General features: G+C 42.6%; 1 protein-coding gene across 2 annotated transcripts; it reads right to left on the bottom strand.

The window, feature by feature from the left end:
* Positions 1–1279: 1279 nt before the first annotated feature.
* Positions 1280–22787, bottom strand: LOC117350370 (zona pellucida sperm-binding protein 3-like). 2 transcript variants are annotated; one of them, XM_033924639.1, is made up of 9 exons: positions 22360–22787; positions 11247–11365; positions 11058–11161; positions 10801–10978; positions 8835–8952; positions 8658–8699; positions 6831–6922; positions 6609–6748; positions 1280–1542 (listed from the first exon to the last, which is right to left on the bottom strand). In XM_033924639.1, exons 1-9 carry the CDS (start codon positions 22744–22746, stop codon positions 1322–1324), a joined length of 1401 nt encoding a protein of 466 aa, XP_033780530.1. In that variant the 5' UTR covers positions 22747–22787; the 3' UTR covers positions 1280–1321. The 2 variants fall into 2 exon arrangements, with proteins under 2 accessions (XP_033780530.1, XP_033780531.1); XM_033924640.1 differs by lacking the exon at positions 8658–8699.
* Between the last annotated feature and the right edge of the window lie 585 nt (positions 22788–23372).

Raw genomic sequence — 23372 nt, 5'->3', positions numbered from 1 at the left:
GGTCATACAGTTACAAAAACTATCCCAAGAATGCCTCCTTTCCCTCCCTTACTGTCTCATTACCCAACACACTAATATACAAACAGGATTAGTGCAGGTTTTGCCCTACTGTTTACATATTACACTGCAATAATTACCATACAACTGTTAGCAAAATCTATTAGTATATAGACTCATTTATAAAGTTATTTCAAATTACAATATTATCAGTTTGTGTGTTGTATGGGTTGAATAAGAGGCACTAATGTAACCCTTGGAGCATGCTGAACTGCTCCTACTTTTAAGAGTCCAAAATGTCCTTTTAAGTGCTCAGGGTTATTAAAGGTCACCCCCAAGGGATATTTCTATCCTGTAAGATTATAACCAAGTTCTCTCTCTCAAACAAGGGAAATGTGGTTGTGTTCTGTTTTGTAAAGGAAGAATGAACTCAAAGTATTTGGTAGTATTGAGATATTGCTAGATATTCAAGAGGCTTCAGTGCTGGACTAGTTATGTTAGTAGCCATTGACCTGTTCTGGTTATGCTATTTCTAGGGGAAAAGAATGGAATGCCTCAATTTGAATCTGTACAAGCCAATATGTGTTCACTTGATTAGCTATAAAATGCACTGCTCAACTCCATGAACTCCTGTTCATAGGAACATAAACAATGCCTCTGCTGGGTCAGACCTGAAGTCCATCGTGCCCAGCAGCCCGCTCACACGGCAGCCCCAACAGGTCCAGGACCTGTGCAGTGATCCTCTATTTATGCCCTTCTATCCCCCTTTCCAGCAGGAAATTGTCCAATCCTTTCTTAAACCCCAATACTGTACTCTGCCCTATTACGTCCTCTGGAAGTGCATTCCAGGTGTCCACCACACGCTGGGTAAAGAAGAACTTCCTAGCATTTGTTTTGAATCTGTCCCCTTTCAATGAGTTTTAGGCAATTGCTATGTGCCAGAATAGATCACTTCTCTTGTCTAGTTCATGATCATTTAGTCATTAGTCCAGTGGGGAAGTTACCCAAAGCTGAGTGGGCACTATCTGTGATATCACTAATTGTCTGCCTTAAGTATCCAGGAAGTGAGTGATTTTAAACTACCTCTAACTCTGTGGCACAGGTATTCACTATGCTTTCTTTGGAGGGGTTATTTGAACTAGTAGCTGCATGTCATTAGTGTAAACACTAATCGTCTGCCAAGAGCCCCAGTCACAAGCTAGTCTTGCTAGTGGCAGTTTGTATTGAAGTATCCAGATGCCGACACTGGTAACTCCACTCTTAATAATGACAATTAAGACAGTACCATGAAGTTGACATTTATTCATTTGATAAAATGAGTACATCATGTAGAAACTGATACCACCTTCCTTCTTTGGCACAGAAGCAGAGATCCCATAACCACCATACAAGATAACACTCCAACTACTGCCATTAGCACCAGCTCAGGTACTGGGGTGGTAGAAACAGCTTGGTCTTTGGTCATAGCTAGATGACTGTCCTCCAGGATAAACAGTGGTCCTATCACAACATCTTCTAGCTGGGATGCAAAAGTAGAGTTCACATCTGCAAATGTTACCAACAAATTTAGACTAGGAAGCTCCTCAACTTGATCTAGCTTATCTTAAGATAAAGCAATATGCAGTTGGCTGCCTATCATTCTGGAGCACTCCAGCAAGTCCCTGCATGCTTCAAATGGTGGTAGCCTCACTTCCCCACCAACATCTAGGGATAGGTGTTAAGCCTGTGTCCCTTTCAATGGAGCCAAATGTCTTAAGGATGTTTGCTATGTAACAGAGTGACATGGGGATAAAAACTATTTCCCATTCCTGCAAGCTCCATCCTCATTGGCACAAGCCTCAAAACACAAAAAAAATTGTAAATTTTCAAAGCTTGAATGGTTAAGGCAGAGCTTACAGGAATGGGGCAGGAACAGGGACCAAGCTCATGAGGATGGGGAAAAATGTGTTCCTGTCTCTGCTTTGTAACAATTTAACAAGCAAGTAACTGATGCCTTTGTACTTTAGTTCCAGTAAAATTTGTTGGCATGCCTCAGATGCTTCTTGATTAAACTCAAGACTTGGATATGATGCTGCCATGTGGCATCAGTGTAGCCAATACCACAGGACTCGTGCAGTATTAATTCCAAGCTGTCTAGACCTTCATATTAAAAGCATGAGCATACCAAAGTGTTTGAGTGCTTTTTCCTCAGATCTTCACTTTAAAGCATATATTTATACTGTTTGGAATACTCTGTACACCATATCCTGTAAAAATGCAGTTAATTTCTAGGACCTAAAAGCAGAAGGCTAGAACCTGCTATACAGCTTGCATAATAAACAGATCTGTGTGCCATCAAGAAACTAAATGGCTGTCTGCCACCATTGAGCCTGCCTGTTCTATTGTGGGTCTTGACCTGTAGTCTCCCTTCCCCACCCTGTAGGTGTAGATGAATAATCCAACTCATCTGTGCTGTGACAGCCACCAAATACTTGAGTACCTGATTACATTCACAACCTGTTCGAGCTCTCCTGGGGAACAGTATAGAAAAATACCTTTCTTTGGGGGATAGGTTGCATTATTTAATATAGCCATTTTGGAAAACTTATCATGTTTTCCAGATGATCCCTTTAGTATCAAATAATGGTGATTGGCGGAAATTACGAACTTTTAAGTTATAAAATTTTGTTGGGCTGCTAAAAAACCTAAATTGTCTCTTGATTTTTTACTGGGTCCAGGTATAAAAGGATGTTTAGGGTTTCCAGATATTTGTATTTATAATTGGACTTGTTTATTATGACAAAGGATTGTGTTTTAGAGGACGAGAGCGCCTTTGCGAGGGGCCTTGAGAAGGGCAGAGCAAAAACAGCCATGGACTACAGAACACCAGAGAACTCTACAGATAAGTGATTACATTTAAAGTTAAAGGTAGGGACAGTAAAATGTGCTATGATGGTCCCAATTCTAACCGCAGTTTGGTTGTCATCACTAAACATATGGTCTGAGCACTTTTACTAATTTATACTTATAGTAAATCATAAGGGCTGTGATTGAGTAGGAGATTGAAGAGTTTCATCAGAGTTGAATAAGCTATTCCCCATTTGGTTGCAGCAAATAGAGGTAAGCCATGAGGATGTCCTCCAACAGATAGATTGAAAAGCGACAAATCACCAGGCCTGGATGGAATCCACCCAAGGGTATTAAAAGAACTAAAATGAAATAGCGGAAACTCAGACAAATTTGCAACCTATCCTTGAAAACTGGGGAGATCCCGGAGGACTGGAAAATAGCCCAATGTTACACCTATCTTTAAAAAGGGATTGAGGGGTGACCTGGGGAACTACAGGCCGGAAAGCTTGACTTCAGTTCCAGGCAAGATGGTAGAAGCATTGATAAGACAACATCTGTGATCACATAGAAAAAAAATGGACTAATGAAAGCAAGCCAGCATGGCTTCTGCAAGGGAAGATCGTGCCAAACTAACTTACTGCACTTCTTTGAAGGGATAAACAGCCAGATGGACAAAGGTATCCCATGAGCAGCTACTTAGGAAGCTGTGGAACCATGGGGTGGAAGGGGACGTATACAGATGAGTTAAACACTGGTTGGCATGCAGAAAGCAAAGGGTTGGAGTGAAGGGCCACTACTCTGACTGGAGGAGGGTCACGAGCAGTGTTCCACAGGGGTCGGTGCTTTGACTGCTGCTGTTCAATATATTTATAAATGACCTAGAAACAGGGATGAAGTGTGAAATTATAAAATTTGCGGCAGGGTTAAAACCGGAGGAATGTGAACACCTACAAAGGGACCTAAACAAACTGGAGGAGTGGGCAAATAAATGGCAAATGAGCTTCAATATAGAGAAATTGAAGGTCATGCATATAGGGAAAAAGAACCCGATGTTCAGCAACAAAATGGGGGGATTAGTACTAGGGGAAAGTAACCTTGAAAAGGACTTGGGTGTGCTGGTGGATACAACAATTAAAGTCAACGGCACAATGTGCAGCAGCCTAAGAAAGCAAACAGAATGTTGGGGTATTACCAGGACGAAGGAAGTCATCATGCTGCTGTATTGTGTGATGGGGCGCCCGCATCCGAGTACTGTGTCCAATATTGGTCACCATACCTTAAGGATATGGCGATACTTGAGGGTTCAGAGAAGAGTGGCAAAAAGGTATGGAAAACCTTTCATACGCAGACAGGTTAGAAAGGCTTGGGCTCTTCTCTGGAGAAGCGGAGACATGAGACTTTCAAGATCTTGAAAGGCATAAATAAGGTAGATAGGGACAGATTCTTCAGCCTATTGGGAACCACAAGAACAAGGGGGCATTCAGAGAAGTTAAGGGGACAGGTTTAGAACCAGTGCTAGGAAATTTTCACTCAGAGAGTGGTGGGCACCTGGAATGCGCTTCAGGAGGTTGTGATAGGACAGAGTATACTACGGGGTTTCAGAGAAAGATTGGATAAATTCCTGAAGGACATGGGGATTGAGGGTACAGATAGAGGTAGGGATAGGATTATGAAAGGGTATAGATAGAAGGAAAAAGGGGATTAAAGGGTTTTAGGCAAGGATCACCTTAAAGGTCATGGACCTGATGGGCTGCCGTGGGAACGGACTGCTGGGCAAGATGGACCTCTGGTCTGACCCAGCAGAGACCACTTCTTATGTTCTTATGATTGGTCAAATGCATATTGCAATATTGATTACAAAAAGATCCTCCAAGTTATTGGCATTGGAGGAATCAATTCCATCGTTTAATTTTATTTGAGGTTTTGAAGGTTCGTAAATTTCCTAAAGAACATTTTTAAAAATATTTGGGACCCTTATACAAAAATTATCCTTGAAAGCAAGAAGTATGATTCTTAATACTTCATAAGTAAAATGTTTTAATATTTTATTTGATATTTCATGTCACCATTCATTCTAGGGTAGGGAGGGAAATAGGAATGATGATTTTAATATGTTAAATTACTTGAAATGTATCTTAAGATTTGATATTTAAAATATTTGAGGAATGATAAAATATGTATGCAAATGTTTTATTATGAATTTAATTGTAATGAATATCTTTGTATCATTATTGTATATCTGTTTGATTCCTTCAATAAAATATTATAATATCAAATTTAAGAAAAGGATACTTGATCTAATCAGATCATTTACACAATTTGTATTTGTTAGCTTGGGTGAATCCCTAAAGGCAAAGTGGTATGTGCTGCTTTAACTGTGCTTAGAGTCTAGAGTAGAGAGCTGAACGGGGACGACAGGGATTCCGTGGGGATGCCCCCTAGGGTTGCAGGATTCCTGCGGGGTTGGATGTACTCGAGCCGCGAGGCTCGTCTTTTCCCTACCTATCCTGCCGCAGCACACAGCCAACCGGAAATCTTCCATGTTGTCAGTGCTGACGTCGGAGGGAGGGCTTAAGCAAAGCCCTCCCTCCCTCGGAGGGGGCTTGTTAACCCACGAAGGTAAGGGGCAGGGAGGGAGAAAGGGAGAAAAGTTGGAGAGGAAGACGCTTAAGGGAAATGGGTAAAACTGAGGGGGGGGAGAAGGACGCTGAAAGCACATGGGAAGACAAAGGGGTGAGAAGGATGCTGACAGGACATGGGGAAGAGAGAGTGGGGGTGAAGATGCTGGCAGGGAAGAAGACAGATGCCAGACTATGGGGGAGCAGAAGGAAGAAGATGGGTGCCAGACCAATTTGGAAGGGGGGAGAAAGGGAGAAGCACAGTAACAGAGCAAATGGAAGACGCAGAGAGAAGAGATAGTGGATGGAAGGAATTGAATGAGAACATGAGGCAAGATAAACCAGGCAACAAAGGTAGGAAAAAATTTTTTTTTTTGCTTCAGGATAAAGTAGTATATTAGTTGTTGATAAAAATTTATACACATTAGAGGCTCTGGTAGAAACCCGTTTACAAAGTATGTATTCTTCCCAATTAATATTTTTAAATTAATAAAGTCTCTTTGCTTATTTGTAAATGGGTTTCTACCAGAGCCTTTAACTCAGTAGCATAATTAAATTAAATAACTATTTCTGAAGTTTATAGGGACAGGCAGGGATGGCGGGGATTCCTCACAGGGATGGGTGGGTGGGATTTCTGTCCCTGCGCAACTCTAGTCTAGAGTAGACAAACTAGTCCAACCTAGCAGATTGTATATGGGCATATATTACCACTCATTGGTTTAAGTCTTAATCTGTACCCTTCTCTATTGCCAATACTAGACTGCCCCTTCTACTTTGCTGCACTGTATGCCTCAAACTGCCTGACTTAGTATGTCAAGCTCAGTCTCTGGCAGTATTCAAATCCATGCTCAAAGCCCACTTTGAAGCTGCTTTCAAATCTCTTTAACTCCAACCCACTTAAGCACCCATACCCATATTGTTATTTCTTCTAATTCCACACTTGAGCACTTTGTATAAATGCACATTTGTCCTGGACAGCTCTTTCAAGCAGGGTCTGTCTCTTCCATGTTTGGTGTACAATGCTGTGTATGCCTGGTAGTAGCAATTGTCTCCATACCATGACCCAACAAGTCCATAACTGGCATCCATGCTACCAATGCCAGTTCAAAGTTTCAGCGCTTGTTAGCGTTGTACTAGAAGCAGACAATGGAGCGCTTGACCTACCAGAGTCTGATGGTGCTGCTCTTCCAATCCTTCTAGGAACTGGGAAGAAAGGTCTGAGCCCCCTGGTTAGATCTTGAGGACCACAGTTCCCAGTCTCGCAGCAGCTGCAGATATTACGAGGGCCTTCTACTGAAGACCAGCTGGAAAGAGAAGAGTATGGTATTGGCTTCATTTCCATAACCTCTGGCCACCTGTTTAGGATGTTACTTTTAGTTTACTTACACATTGTTGACTTTGCTGAATGAACAAGCCTTGTGTAGTGGATCTGGTGCTTGATCAATTGCTGTTGCCCTCAAGCTACAGGTAATGTAGATCTGAAAAGGAATATGAAAGGCAAGATTGTTATTGCCCAAGGGGACTAGATACCCAGAAAACTTGGGAAAATATAGAAATGAATACTTGGTTCCAACCTTTAACACTGAGCTAGAGAGCTAAATAACAGAATTGGTGGTAAAAAGCCACCCCCCATTTTCCCCAGAACAGTGGTAAAGTGCCCTGTAGAGAAACACAGCATAGGGCAGTCACCTACAGTGCTATGCCATAGATGAGCAAGGATTACTACACCCTACTCAGGATCCTGATCCCCTGAAGCTGGTGGAAAGGCTTGATGCACCCAACCTGAAAAAAAGCTCTTAAAATATGCCATCTATTTGTGATGGGAAGGAATATAAAAAGGTAGGGTTATACTACCATCACCTGGAGGAAAAGTCCATCATCTGATATTGAGAAAGACATAGGGAAGCTGCTGCTTGCCCTGGATCAGTAGAATGGAATGTTGCAACACCTTGGGTTTTGGACAGGTACTAGGGACCTGGATTGGCCACTGAAAACTGGCTACTGGGCTCAATGGACCATTGGTCTGACCCAGTAAGGCTATTCTTATGTTCTAGAGCAGTGTCTCAAAACTTTCTGGCTGGCAGAACACAAACTAGTGCCCCAGCTGAAGGCACCCAGAAGTGCACGAATGTTGACACACTATGACATCATGTCAACATCTGTGCATGTTGAGGCCCACCTGGCTGCGGCAAAACCTGCTTTGGTGGAGGGATCTGAGAAGTGCAGGGAGATGCTGGCCAGGAGGAGTTATCTGTGCCGGCTGACTTCCTACAGGACGTGCCTCTCCATGTGTGGCTGACTATCCTGCTGTCCACGGAGAACCTATGCTACAGGTAACTACACTGTACTACCTCAGTGCTGTGAGAAATCATGCTGTTCCTATAAATCTATAGCCAGTTTTCAGCTTCTCTGAAATGGGTTACTGGGTTTCCAGTGTATTGAGTTCTAGAAATGAGTAGAGTTAAAATGCCCAAGGTTTCATGAACTTGTCTGAAGATGGAGGAATTCCTTCCAGCTCAAAAAGTAGTCTAGTCCAGTGGTTTGATCACCTGGTTGGTTCAGTGAAGGTGTAGACAGTAAAGCATGACATGGGGACAAGTTTTTCCCTGTCCCCCACAAAGTTTTCATGTCCCTGCCCCATTCTCACAAGCTGTCATCTGCACAAGCCTCAAACACTTTAAAGTCATAAAGTATCAACATTCTAGGGCTCAGATTGTTTTGTCATAATGCCCAAGCTTTGACCTCATCTGCACAAGCCTCAAACACTAAAATCATAAATGTTTGAGGCTTGTGTGGTTAAGGCAGAGCTTACAGGAATGGGACACCGACAACTCATGGGAATCGGATGGCGAAATAGAGTTCCTGCGGGGGACAGGGACAAATTTGTCTGTGTCATTCTCTAGTATACAGTTATACAAGCAGTCCTGTTAAGGGTACTAGAAAGCCTTCTTGGGGTATCCTGCATGGTGTATAGGTTCCTTACCAGAGGTCTGAATGGAGAGCAGAACCAGCTGCCTCTGTTGGATAGGCCTCGATGTCTACTCTATTGCAGGGAATGCATTTAGAAAGGTTTATGTTCAAAGTGCTGGTATTGCAGCAGCCTCAGTTGGCAAAGCTAGAGCATCTATTTTCTGTTGGATTAAAGGTCTCGCTCGATATGGAGATATGAGCAGAGGGGGGAATTGTGTATCTGAGAAACTCATGCTGTCTTACCCTGGACAATGGGCAGTATTTCTCCAGTGGAAAGTTGCATACCTGTTATTTAAATTTAAGAACAAAGTAAAAAAGGCTTTGATGCCTTGTACCACAACAAAATAAATGTTAAAACTTAATTGCAACTTTAGTCTTCTACATAGTTTTCAGAAGGTTATGGATTTACTATAGGCTTACCAAAGACTCTCTCTCAGAAAATCTGAAGGCATCAACAGTGAATTGGATCTTGTCTGACTGGATCCGAGGGGATCTGAAGGCAGAGAAGGAGTCCTCCTGCTTTCCATCTACCAGGCATCTAAGGTAAATAAGATGGACATAAGCATTTGGCAAGATAGATGCAAAGCCTAAGAAAGCCAAGAATGAATGAAGTGAAACTTGCCAAAGGCAACAAAAAAATACATCAAAAGCAGAAAACCTGTGATGGAATCTGTGGGACTGTTGGAAGATTAAGGAGCAAAAAGGGAAAGATAAGGCCATAGCAGAGACACTGAATGAATTTTGCTTTTTATGGAATATGCAAGATCTACTGGAACTGGAAATGGTAGAGGGTGATGGAGGAACTGAAAAATCTCAGTGAATCTGGAAGATGTACTAAGCCAAATTGACAAGTTAAAAAGTGATAAGTTACCTGGACCAGATGGTCTACATCTCAGGGTACTAAAAACTCAAATATGAAATTGCTTACTTGTTAGTGACCTGTTGCTAAAATAATCTAGTACCTGAAGACTTAAGACTGTAGCCAACGTTACACTGATTTTTAAACAAGGGCTCCAGGGAAGATCTGGGAACTTAAACTGGTAATCCTGACTTCAGTGCCAGGCAAAATGGTGGAAAATTAAAATTGTGGAACATGTAGACAGACATGATTTAATGATAGTTAGCATGGGTTCAGCCAAGAGAGATCTTGCCTCATCAGTTTGAAGGTGTGAACATGTGGATATAGGTGAGCCAGTCGGTTGATGTAGTGTATCTTGATTTTCAGAAAGCTTTTGACAAAATTCTTCATGAGAGGCTCCCGAGAAAGAGTCATGGGATAGATGGCAAAGTTCAGTTGTGGATTAGGAATTGGTTATTGGATAGATAGAAGAGAGGGTAGGGTTAAATGGTCATTTTTCTCAATACAAGAGTCAGCAGTAGAGTGCCGCAGGGATCTGTACTAGGACTGGTGCCATTTAAAATTTAAGTGATCTGGAAATTGGTACAATGAGCAAGGTAATTAAATTTGCAGATAAATGTAAACTGTTCAAAGTTATTAAAAGGCATGCAGATTGTGAAAAATTGAAGGCAGACCTTAGGAAATTGGAAGGCTGGGTGGGTGTCCAAGTGGCAGATGAAATTTAATATGGACATATGCAAAGTGATGCACACTGGGTAGAACACCACAAATCAGTTCATCTTGGGGGTTAGTGCCCAAGAGGGAAAAAAAAGGGTGTCTTAGACAATGATGAAACCTGTCCAATGTATGGTGGCGTCCAAAAATCAGACAAGATGCTAGGAATTTTTTAAAAAAATATTGTTAACAGACTAAGAATGTTATGCTCTATGGTGTGATCTCACCTAGAGTATTATGTTCAATTCTGGTCTCCTTATCTCCAAGATATAGCAGCACTAGAAAAAGGTTCAAAGTAGAGCAACCAAAATAAAGGGGATAGCACTCCTCTCATATGAGGAAAGGCTAAAAAAAGGTTAGGGCTCTTCAGCTTAGAAGAGAAGGGAGATATGATTGAAGCCTTACAAAATCCTGAGTGGAGTAGAATGGATACAAGTGGCTCAATTTTTCACTCGGGTCAAAAAGTTAGACTAGGGGACACTCGAAGTTACAGGGAAACGCTTAAAACAAGAGGAAATTTTTTCACTCAGGATAGTTAAACTCTGGAACGCTTTCCCAGAGATTATGATAAGATAGCATAGCTGGTTTTAAGAAAGGTATAGACAATTTCCTGGAGGAAAAGTCCTTAAGTCAGTTAAAACATAGGTTTTTTGCCAGGTGTTGGTGACCTGGATTGGCCACCATGAGAATAGGCTACTGGGCTTGGACCATTGATCTGACCCAGTAAGGCTATTCCTATTTCATAGCCATTGTAACTTGTGTATATGCAAGCATTTTTATAAAAAGGAGTTTTGACATGGTGCAGGGTCTTACCCATAGAAGTCAACAATGTTGTATCTGGGTTTGGAATCCTTGTCTGGAGATACTGTAGCCACACAGTTGTCAACAAGGAGTATCATAGGTATATGGTCTCCAGCATTGACAGAGGCCTCTATGTGGAGTTCTTCACCCAGGTGGAACACAGCCGATGTTCTCTCAGCACTCCAGTCATCTACAGAGGTCAGATTAAAAGATGAACATGAGCAGGAAACCAAGTGAAATCAGGGATCATTATCTATTCCCTTATTTACCATTCATCAGACGCAAGATGAAGGCCAGCTTCTCTTCTGTAGAGATTGTAGAGCTGAAGGGTGCCCATGTAGGCTTGATGGCCTTACTGCTCACATTGCCAGTCCTACAATGGGAAGACCCATAAATAAAGTCAGCCATGTGTTTAGCAACTATGAGATAAGATGGATGTCAATGGCTCCTTTCCTTACCTTGGGTAAGTGCAGTGAATAGGAACCACAGCTGGATTGCTTCTGACAATAACTTGGCTACCTGAAGGCTTTGGCTTGTAGGACAGGTGTGTCCTGTATATCAACGAGTCTTGTGTCATCTGGAAAGACATTTAGAGAAAGTTCAGTTTGTTGTCCTCTCCCACAAAGCAAATACTGCTACAGATTCTTTGTTTAGGCAGTATTGCTATAGACTATGGATGTTCATAGCACTATTCCTTGCTACTGATCTTGGGGCAAACAGTGGCTTCCCTCATGTGTCTTAATTCTGTGGAAACTCAGAACCATCTGAAAATACTTTGATGCAGCATCTTTCCGCTTATTGGTTCAATCTTCCATCTTAAGCATGCTGGATTATTGCATCATTTACTTGGGATCCTTAAAAAAAAACCCCAAAAACCCCCACATTCTATCATTCAAAATTCTGCAGTTCGACTGATTTTTGGGCTGAAGAAATGGGAACATAAGCCCCTATTATCAAAAACTTCACTGGCTTGCCCCTGGAGGCACGAATTTTGTTTAAATTCTCTTGTCTGTGTTATAAGTCAATATTTGGTCTGGCCCCCCAATTTAACCTGGCTAGCTCTGCTGAGCCCACACGAAGAATACATTCGTTCACCTATCCGACAAAGGTCGGCCACTACAAAAGATTCCTGGACAGAGCCCTGGCCTTCTAGGCAGGCAAATGGAACGACTAGCTGAGTAACATCACACATTCCTCAACCTACTTCAAATTTAGAAAATTGGTAAAAACTAGTTTGTTCAACCGAATTGTAAACTAAGAATTTATAGCTCTGTTAATTCAACCAGTAACCTAAGAACTATATAGCTTTCCACTTCTTCCATTATGTAAGACTGTATCGACGACTTTGACTTGTAACCTCTTTGCTGATTGTCCAGCACTTCTTGTTGTAAACTGCCTCGAACTACCATGGCTTTGGCGGTATAAGAATAAAATATTATTAACAGACTAGGGACTTTCCCTTCAGGAATTTAAACCCAACTACACAAACAGCTTAGTGCATCCTCCGGCAATAGGTTTGTGCTTACTTTCTTTGAATGAAAAAAATCCTCTTAAAAAGGCATTTCCATGTAATTTAATTGGAAAGGATAAAAGGGTACCAGAGACCATGAGATACTCAAAAGTACTTTTCTACAGAGATCCTTCCTTACATTACATAAGAGCTGCTCACAAAAGCCACTAGGTAACAAATCCCCCCCCCAACCCTTTCAGTGTTGCACCTTGGCCCTAACCCCCTAGAACACGTCTCACGTCCGTTGTGGAGTACCCCCCTTGCCAGTCAGGTTTTTCAGGATATCCTGAATGACAGGACGGCCGGAATCTATGAACAAACTTCCTCCCATATTCTTCACCACGCACCCTCCGATCCTCTGATCAAAATTTATTAGTAGTCCCATCACAGATGCATCAATACCAGGAGGGAAGTTCCATTTTTTCCAGTTGCTGCTCCTTCCCTTTGGAACTAGATGCCCAACTCCTTATGAGACAACATCTGTTGAGAAATTCAAACTAGAGGTCTGCACGGGAACGGGGATTGCAGGAATCCCCCCTAAGCCATGGGACGCCCACGGGGACCCCCCTCTAGCCAATGGGACTCCCATGGGGATGGAAGGCTTTGGAAGCAGGGTTTGTCCATATAATATAATGGACACGTCAGCCTTAGTAAGAGAGGGTTTATAAGTTAATTATCTGAACAGAAAACAAAAAAGGGTTCCACCAAAGATTCCACAAGGAAAACAGCAGCGCAAACACAAAAGAAATTGTGGAACTGATAATCCTGTCAGAAGCAATTGCTGCTTTTTATGGGGACGGGCGGGGATGGAGAGGATCCTGACGGGGACGGGTGGGATTTCTGTCCCTGCGCAACTCTAATTCAAACCCTTCCTTAAAAACATTCCTTTTTAAAGATGCTTTCCAAATTTGACTGTCCTTTTAAGGATTTTATAAACTCAATTCCAGTCCACTTCAGCCCTTTTGTATTTTCCTGTGTTTCTTTCCTTTATTTACTGTATATTATAGTTCTCCCTTTTCCTCTCGTTTCAGTAAGTCCTTTGGTCTTATTGTCTTGTCTTTATTGATGTCGTTTGTTGCTATTTGTTCCTTCCCCACCCCCTTGATTTTATTGTACAACCACCTTGAAATATTTGATAAGGTGGTTGTAAGGTATAACCTTTTTAATCAACTTGGAATATGCATGAAAGAAATTTGCATGTAATGGAAGCAGTGTATGCAAATCATGTTCAGGCATATTCATTGTGGATAGCCTGAAAACCTGAGTGGCAAGGGGGGTACTCCAGGACTGACGCGAGAAACACCGCCCTAGACCACAGAAGCCGATAACACGGTGCTTTGTAGCGTTATTCTCTGTAGCCCCACATGACCTGCATACTGTATATTCGTTTACCATTTTTGTCCATTGGGTCTTTCATAGTTAGATTGTAAGCTCTTTTGAGCAGGGACCGTCTTGTGTGTTTAGTATACAGCATTGCGCGCTTCCGATGGCGATATGGAAAGTAGCATTGCCATGTTTCTGTAGCATTTGATATACTGCGTCTGTGTTTTGTTTAGAATTCTAAAAAAACTAAACTAAATTTTTTTTAAAGATAGAAATGCAAAGTTAATAGCAAAGTAAATGGAATAGTAAAAGCTGATTTTGTGCTGTTAAATTCAGGTTGATCATTGCAAAGCATACTGTGAATTTATGAAGGATTATCCAAATGCATCCATAAAGATTTTTAATGTGTTTCACACTCAAAGTGAAATTTTAATTGAATATGATTTGGAAAAGTAGTACTTCACTGGATAGATTTAGGCCCTCTTACAAAAGGTGCGCTAAGCATCATAGCGCACGTTAAAATCAACGCATGCACTAACCGCCAACGCATCCTTAGGATTAGCCCATGCTTAGCGTGTGCTGAAAAAGCATAGTCACCTTTGTAAGAGGGGGGGTTAGTGTTCTTAATTGGAAAGAAGACTACCAGACACTGAGTTTAGACCCAAGAGGGTGATTGTCCCAGGAAAGAATCTTGGAAGATGGTGCCAGACCCAGTTCTGTTAGGACCGCACCAAGATTCAGAGGACCAGAAAAAAAAAACCCCAAGTCTCAAAAGTTCTACAGGAATGAGTATGAAATATGCTACTTCACCACTAGGAGTCACTATATGTCCATATTAAGAGCAGCAGCTTAACTTCAAAAAGTGAAGCAGTGCCTTTATTCACAAGAAAAGATCAACTAGCATCAGCCTGGAGAGAAACTGGTTCTTGCAGAATATGACACCATGGTGTTTTTATTCTAGCTGGGGGGGGGGGGGGGGGGGAGAGGGGAGTCAAACTGGTATCACCAAAATATACAGGAATGATAAAAACAAAATAATCTCACAAAATGCCCTTCTCAAACTAAGAATAAATAATACCTTATCAGAGTCAATTGAGTGCTCTGCAGCAAAAAAAAAAATAAATCTCTTGGCTTGTTTAATTCTTAGTTTTTGTTAAAGTGTGTGTGTGGGGGGGAGGGGGGGGGAGAGCCTCAGATCCCCACAACCGCACTAGATAAGGAATTAACCTCACTGGCTCATGCACCCCTTCCTGCCCACATAGAATCAAGTCTTAAGACAGTTTACAATGCTTAAAGAATCAAGACTTAAGCTTTAGCTTCAGGGCAGGGTGAATGATTGAGAGTTGAAAGTTAGATGTTTCAGCGCAGGTGATTGTTGCTCCTGCCATCTCTGCCAGTCCCTTCCCCGGCAGAGACGGCAGGTAGAGAATGACACGGTGGCGGTTTACCCGTGGCTACCGCATTTAGCGGTGGGTAACCCGCCGAAACGGGGGAAGAAAAATAGCAGTCGCTGCGGGGACGGGGACAAGGCCATTCACCGCCCCGTGGAGCGGTGAATGGTCTTGTCTGCGCAGTGAGGCATCAAGGTTCACGCGGTCCCTGCAGCCCCTGCCTGACCGATCAATCTTAAGCAGCTCCCTCCTTTCACCTCACTTTAGTTTGCAGCCTTTCTTTGGCGACCCACACGCGCGGCTGCTCAGTTTTCAATCTTCTGCTCTGACACAACTGGAAACAGGAAGTTGCAGCAGAGCCGGAAGATTGAAATGGAAGTTTACCTGTAACGGTAGTTCTCCTTGGACAGATGATCTTACAGCCACACAAGAAGGTGACGTCCCTGTGACGGAGCTGACCCGGCAGTCTAAAAGCTGCAAAGCTAAGGAGCTTTGCGCATGTGCCAGCCCTCCCACCCGAATGTATCCAACCTGGCCCCTATATAAACAAACCCCCAACCGACCAACACAGTTAGGTATAAAGCTGGCGGCAACAATAGGGGAGGCTAAAGCAGTCCAGATAGATTCCAGAGTGAATTCAGTTGGCAAATTATGTGCAGGAACTCTTCCTTTGGTAAATGCACATAATATAAAGATTAACTCTATGCAGGAGGAAATAAAAACTCAGGGGGAAAAGATGGATTGCCTGGATCAGCGGGTCCAAGGCATTCAATTAACACAGACTATTTTAATGAAGGACAAATTGCTATTATTAAGGAAAGTAGAAAATTTGGAAAATTATACTAAAATGTTGAATTTAAGATTACTTAACTTTTCTAAAAGTTTAGCAATGACGCCTAAAGATTTATTCTACAAATTTCTGAAAGAGATATTTAAATATCCTGAGAATGGTTTTCCTCCATTACACAAAGTTTATTACCTTCCAGTTTCAAAGAAGACTTCTAAAACTGAGGCTTCAGCTAATTTAAGCCCTATGGATGTTACAAAAATTTTGGAAACCTCAGAGGATGAAGTCATCTCATTCTACACTTCTGGTGACATTTGTTTTTCAGCAAGATAAAGAGGCACTTCTTAGGCTGTTTTTTAGGCTTAAAGAGGTGACCTTTATGGACTCAAAGATTTCCATGTTTCCGGATGTATCTAAATTAACTCAATCCCGAAGGAAACAGTCCCTGGAAATGAGACAATTTGTATTAACTTTGGGGGCTAAGTTTCAACTCAGATATCCCTGCAAATGTTTGATCTTGTTGGATCAACATTCATATATTTTTCTGATCCCCCCCCCCCAATTACGATTTTTTCTTGAGTCTAAAGGGGTAATGCTGTCCAGTGCTCCCACAGTGGAATAAGGTCTAGTTTTCATTTATTTGAAGAAGTAACACTGCATTTTCGTATTATAAATTTCTGTATAATATAAGGCCCTACTAATGTGAATTGCTTTTCCAATAATGTGGACTTTTTGTTGAGATGATTTATATTGTATTGGAAGTTGTTTAGTTTTCTTCTTTCTCCTTTTTCTTTTTAATTAATGTGTTTAATCTCTCTCATATACATATTGTATGAATGTATATCTATAAAATTAAATAAAAAAAAACAAAAAAAAACAATAGGGGAGGCTGGGTGGGATTGTGTGGCTATGAGATCATCTGTCCAAGGAGAACTACCGTTACAGGTAAGCAACTTCTATTTCTCCCTGGACAGAGATCTTACAGCCACACAAGAAGGTGCCTCCCGAGCTGAAGGTAACAGAATAATAACATGCTATTGTATATAATAAAGATCTGTTATCTGAGACGTAGTGGAGGAGGGAAGTTGACGCCTCATAATGCCGCTTGCAGGGCCGTAGAACCCAGCGATGCAGCCGCGCCCGAGTTGCAGCAGAGCAGGAAGATTGAACTTTGAGCAGCCGCGTGTGCGCAGCTCTTTGGGAAAGTGTGCAGATCGCCGAAAAAAAGAAAGGCTGCAAACTAAGGTGAGGACGGATATAACCATTTTATGAAGCCTGTTAAAAATGCCAAGGAGATTCTCTCTTCAAAATTCCAGGGCCTGCGGGCTGCTTGTCATTTTGTATGCTGTCAAAATCTTTGATGTACCCAAAATCTTAATGTTGGGCTATGAAAAATGCTTAGCTCAATTTAAGCCTCTCGCAAAAAAAGGGCTAACAACTGTAATTAAATCATTCAATTCTTGTCTACGCTTCACATAGAGAAAATTAACTTCCCACCAACCTCATTTTCTACTTGAACATGATTTTTTGGACATGAACACAGTTTCAGCTGCAATTACTGCAGAACTATTCATCCCTAGTTGCCAAAAGATTTGGGACATTAAGACAGCTTAGAGTTATTCAAAATGGGAGTGAAAGGGAAAAGGATTCTGGGCCAAGGGGATGAAGACGGAATGAAAACCCCACAGCAGGAAAGAAAGGGGAGGACAGGCAGGTGAGCCAGATGCTAGTAGCAGGGGGGGAGGGAAGAAAGAGGGGAAAAAGCTAGATGGGGTTGAAAAGAAGAGACACACTGGTATGGAAGAGGAAGATAGGGGGAATCTGGACACAGGAAGGAAACAGAAAGAGGGGAAATTATGTGCATGGGGCATAGGGACAGAGACATAATGGGGACATGCCATGGGGATGGTATATGGACACAGGGGCGGGGGCAATGGCAGATACATAGGGGAGATATTAGAAATGGGGAAAATAGGAGCACAGAAGCGAGATGGTTTGTGGGGATGGGGCAGGGACCGAGCTCGCAGGCTACAGTGGCTTGCACAAATTACATTGTAACGTGGCACGAAAATAAGAGGGAGGAAGGTAGATATAGGCCACACGAGAGGAGCTGAAGGGTGGTAGAAAGGAACAGATGGGAAAGGAGGGAGGGAAGGGTGGTGGTGGAAAGAAATAGGACAGACATTGAAGGAGGGTGGAGAGGAACAGACCCTGAAGGGAAATGTGGAAGACAGAGTGGGAAGAAGACAGATGCCAGACTATGGGGGAGCGGAGGGAAGAAGATGGGTGCTAGACCAATTGGGGTGGTGGTGAAGGGAGAGGCACAGTAACAACAAATGGAAGACGCAGAGAGAAGACACACAGTGGATGGAAGGAATTGAATGAGAAGTGGAAAGCAGAAACCAGACAACAAAGGTAGAAAAAAAATTCTATTTATTTATTGCTTTAGGATAAAGTAGTATATTAATTGTTGATAAAAATTTATAACAAAGCCCTGCCAGTTGAACATCTTTCTCTAGTTCAGCAGCAGGAACTTTGATTTATAAGAAAGGAATAAGCTAAATATTACAGTACTAAGGCTTATATGGATGCTGCGGGGACGGTGACAGGGCGGTGAATGGGATGGCAGTGGCGGTGAAAGGGAATGGCGGAGACGGGGCGGTGCAGAGGATGGTGGGACGGGATGGTGACGGGGACAGATTTTTTCCCCGTGTCATTCTCTAACAGCAGGAGCAATAATCACCAGCTCTGAAACATCAACTTTCAACCGTCAACCATTTACCCTGCCCTGAAGCTAAAGTTTAAGTCTTGATTCTTTAAGCATTGTAAACTGTCTTAAGACTTGATTCTATGCGGGCAGGAGGGGGCATTCATTCTATAACCGCTTAAAACCCCAAAAACCAACCCACCATCTGCCTACCAGGAATAAGATTTACTTATATTCCCTCTCAAACAAGTTTTTATGCTTTTTCTAAAATTGCACCACATTAGAAGACTGTTTAATTTCAATTGGCAACAAAATTCCACAACACTGCTTGCTCCCTGTACTAACGCCTCGCCAAATTCAGGATGTCTGGTGCTGTACTCAGAGCCCCCAGGAAAGAAATTTGGGAGTACTTGTAGACAAGTCAATGTGTGGCGGTGGCGAAAAGGGCAAACAGAATGCTAGGAATGATTAAGGGGCTCAAACAGATCGGAGAAGGTTATCATGCCGCTGTACCGGGCCATGGTGTGCCCCCATCTGGGGTACTGCATCCAACACTGGTCACCATACATGAAAAAGCACATAGTACTACTCAAAAGGGTCCAGAGAAGAGTGACAAAATGGTTAAGGGACTGGAGCAGTTGCCGTACAACGAGAGGCTAAAGAAACTGGGCCTCTTCTCCCTTGAAAAGGGGAGACAAGAGGGGACATGATCGAAACATTCAAGATATTGAAGGGAATTGACTTAGTAGAGAAAGATTGTTCACCTTTTCCAAGATGGAGAGAAGGAGAGGGCACTCTACAGTTAAGAGGGGATAGACTCCGTACAAATGTAAGGAAGTTCTTCTTCGCCCAGAGTGGTAGAAATCTGGAACGCTCTTCCAGAGGCTGTTATAGGGGAAGCACCCTTCATGGATTCAAGAAAAGGTTAGATAAGTTCCTGCTGGACCAGAATATACGCAGGTAAGGCTAGACTCATGTAGGGCACGATAGACCACTGGTCTGACCCAGAAGCGGCAAATCTTATCTTATGTTTTTAAGATTCTTTTGGGTCTCAGAACGCAAGGGTAAGTTTTCCAATAAGTTCCTTAAGCATTTGTGATCAGGATGTACTGAATTGTGTGATTATACAAAGTGGGTTGTTTTTTTTAAACGAGTATACTGAATTTATATGGGGTTTTGTAAGCCACGAACATTTGGCCTGCATGGTCAATAAATTCAGAAAACAAGTTGAGTTTACTTGGTATTTTAGTAGTAAAAATGAGTCACTCAGGTGCAGTGGGCATTGCCTGTTCCCAGAGGGCTTTAGATTTGTCCCCAAGGTAAAAGAGGGTACAGGGACTTGCCTAGGATAAGCAGCAGCAGTGGGATTGGAACCCATTTCCCTACATGAAATCTGAGGCTCTGTGCCAGACACTGTACCAGCCGCAGCTGCCAGAACCAAGTACAGATTTAAAACAAATGCCAGAAAGTTCTTTTTCACCCAGAGGGTGGTGGATACATGGAACGCGCTTCCGGAGGCTGTGATAGGCCGGAGCACGTTGCAAGGCTTCAAAGAAGGTTTGGATAGGTTCCTAGAGAATAAAGGAATTGAGGGGTACAGATAGGAGTAGCGGTAGGTTATAGGGATAGTCTGGGACCATTGCTCAGGCAATGGGCCTGATGGGCCACCGCAGGAGCGGACCGCTGGGCGAGATGGACCTCTGGTCTGCCTCAGCGGAGGCAACTTATGTTCTTATTAGGTATTTGACAAGCAGATCTTGTGGCCTTTCTACAACCCGGTGAAAAGGACTGGTTGGGGCGACAAGTTGTTTTTATTACTCCACCTATTTGGAAAGTAGGACAAGTACTCCACCTATTTGGCAAGTAGGACAAGTACAACGGCATTTTCAACTGCAAAAATTAGGCGTGAGTCAGCAGGACAAAGTGATACAAGTAAAGCAATATTGCCGATCCTCAAGCACAGGTGAAGAGAACTTCTGCTGGACCAGAGGTGACAGTATGGGGGAAGCATAGGGTTACCCTATGCCTCCAGAAAAAGGAAGCGAGGCAGCCGCGTTTAACTGCCAGTGAAAGCAATGTAAATAAAACCTAGATTGTTCCAATCCGTTCTTTTTTTTCCTGCAGCCATAAGGAAGTCAAAGGTGCTGCAGAAAGCAGACTAGAGTGCTCTAGGGAGGACGCTAGTTTCAAGTTTATTTTAAAATTTGATCGCAATATAATCCAATGCGATTTACAAATACTATAGTGATAAAAATCAGGGTAAGAAAATTAAAAAAAACCCCAATTAAGTCACATCTGTTAAAAATTAAGACATTACAAGACACAAGAGGAGGGTGGGATTAAATAAGATGCAAAAGCAAAAATGAACACGGGGTTAAAACTATAGGTTGGGAAAGAGTTACCCACTTAGTTTTCCTTTAAAGGAAGTTTTTAGTCCGCTATAGGATGTTTGAGTTATAAAGAATTGAAGTAGCTCACTAAAAAGCCAGCTTTTCAGGAGATCTTTAAGTTTACTGAGTGATTTTTCTTCCCTATATAAATTGGAAGCGAGTGCCAAGTTTGAGTTGCCGTAACAGAGAAGATCGTGTCTCTAGGAATAATAAGCGTCACCAAGATTGCCAACTGAAAGATTCTCCTTAAGGATGAGCCAGTCCTGGGTTTACCCCCATTGCATGCCTTAGCCTACAAGTCCCAACATGCAAAGGGAGAAAGCCAGAACTGGCTCATCCTGGCCAGGCAAATCTGGGTTCAGTTTACGCCCTGGGCTGCCTGAAGACAAGGAATTGTGTCACCCTCTTTTCTTTAGCTGCCTCCTTTTCAGCACCTATGCTGTCTTCCCTCAAAAAAAGGAGGGGAGTAACTCAACGTAACTGAGCACAAATACCAGAGACTGATAAGTTTTAGTTTAAAAAGAGTGTTTACATTTAAAAATTGCTACAAAAGGGCTAGTGCAAAGGTATGGGACCCAGTGGACAGATATTCAATCTTGCATTACCCCCCCTCCTTAACTTCAAAGCCCCTAGACACCCTCTCCCAGAACAAGCCTGTATACACATAGATTTTGACATCATGCATTCAGTAATTCATTTATACTATAGGGGACACTTGATGACGTTACAGGGAAATACTCTTAAAACCAATAGGAGGATTTTTTTTTTGCACTCCGAGAATAGTTAAGCTCTGGAACGCGTTGCCAGCGGATGTGGTAAGAGCCGATAGCATAGTTGGTGTCAAGAAAGGATTGGACAAGTTCCTGGAGGAAAAGTCCATAGTCTGTTATTGAGAAAGACGTGGAGAAGCCACTGCTTGCCCTGGATGGGTAGCATAGAATATTGCTGCTCTTTGGGGTTCCAGAATCTTTGTTACTCTTTGGGATTCCAGAATCTTGCTATTCTTTAGGATTCTGAATGGAATGTTTCTACTCCTTGGGTTTTGGCCAGGTACTAGTGACCTGGATTAGCTACTGGGCTGATGGACCATTGGTCTGACCCAGTAAGGCTATTCTTTATGTTCTTATAGTAGACCTAATGAGAGAAGTCTGCAAAAAGCCATTTAGTTGATGAGGGCAGTTTGTGCGGCCATTAGAACCGGCATCTTGCTTTGGACCCTTTACTGACCCCTCTCAAAAGCCGCTTCCCTAGGCCACTGCCTAGTATTGGCAAAACAGTTGAGCCAACCTTATTGCCATACTCGGCAAGTGACAAACCTGCTACAGGACCGCAAACAAAGAGGGACATAAAAAGCCGGGGAGGGGGGTAGGACCTATAGAGGTACTTCAGAGACCACACCTTCCTCCCCCAAGACATAAGTTTACCACTTAACATTCCTACATAAGCCAATAGGAAGATCTTACCTGCAAAATGCTGCCACACTCATGGAGTCCAACCTCAAAAGTGACCGTTTCTCCTACTCCAGAGGTTGTAGCCTTACAGGAAGCTGGACCCAGGCTGAGATCTGTAGCTTTGATCAACCGCCCTGTGCCAAACAGATCCTTCCTCACTATTATCACCATCTTAGCCTCTTTGCACTGAACTGCGACGGGGTGCAGCCTCACGTCTCGGAGCTGGCCAGGACGGAGCCAGGGGACATAAACACCATGAGGCCTGTGTTCAGAGAGAAGACTCCCCGAAGGGGTGCCTGCTAATGAATCCCTCTGCAGAGAGCCCCAGGAACTAGTACTGAGCAGCTCCGTCAGCAGCCACATCAAGACCCCAAACCCCAGCGTCACCCTCTGCCCCATCCTGATTCTACACTCCCAGCACACAAAAGGACCGCCCCTGCTCAGGATCATTTATACACTCCCTCCTCCTGCCCAACACCTGGAACCAATTCCCACCTGGCTCAGGCAATGAAATGCTCCAGAACCTGCCTGCAAGACACCAGGGTGATTTCTAGCCCCTGAAAAGTGGCAATTCAAACACCATGCATCAGGATGTACTGCAAAATAATTTGTGCTTGGGGCCAAAATCTTATTGCTAATTTAAGTCCTGCTAAATTGACTAAGCATAAGCCATTATTGATGTTCTCTTTTGACAGCTGTAGGCAATAAGATAATATAATTTGTTGTTATATAGGTTACATCAAAACTGTGGGGTATATATCCCAAGCTTTAAATAAAAACACCATTGGTATCTATTTGAAAAGCTATATATAACACTAAAGTGTGGTTGCCATGATTAAATATCTAATTCTTTTTGGTTCATTCTTTTAAAAAAAAACCCAAAAAACCAAACAACCAAAAAACCCATAACACATTAACTGATAACTTACTAATTACTAATTTGCAATAGGGACATTTTTGGCCATTTCTGGCACAATAAAGAACCCTAAATGGATAATAGCCAATAGTATCCAAAAAATGATAAT

Source organism: Geotrypetes seraphini, chromosome 16 (genome assembly GCF_902459505.1).
Source record: "Geotrypetes seraphini chromosome 16, aGeoSer1.1, whole genome shotgun sequence".
NCBI lineage: Eukaryota > Metazoa > Chordata > Amphibia > Gymnophiona > Dermophiidae > Geotrypetes > Geotrypetes seraphini.
The sequence above is the reverse complement of the archived record's forward strand: the minus strand, read 5'-3'. Positions and strand labels throughout refer to the sequence as shown.

Bases quoted from the DNA above. Each gene is read 5' to 3' on its own strand.
- LOC117350370 (XM_033924639.1), bottom strand. From the start codon at position 22,746: ATGGGGCAGAGGGTGACGCTGGGGTTTGGGGTCTTGATGTGGCTGCTG. The intron at 10,979-11,057 runs GTAAATAAGGGA...TGACCTCTGTAG, and splicing joins CATCTTGCGTCTGATGAATG to ATGACTGGAGTGCTGAGAGA. The intron at 8,953-10,800 runs GTAAGACCCTGC...TATTTACCTTAG, and splicing joins AACATTGTTGACTTCTATGG to ATGCCTGGTAGATGGAAAGC.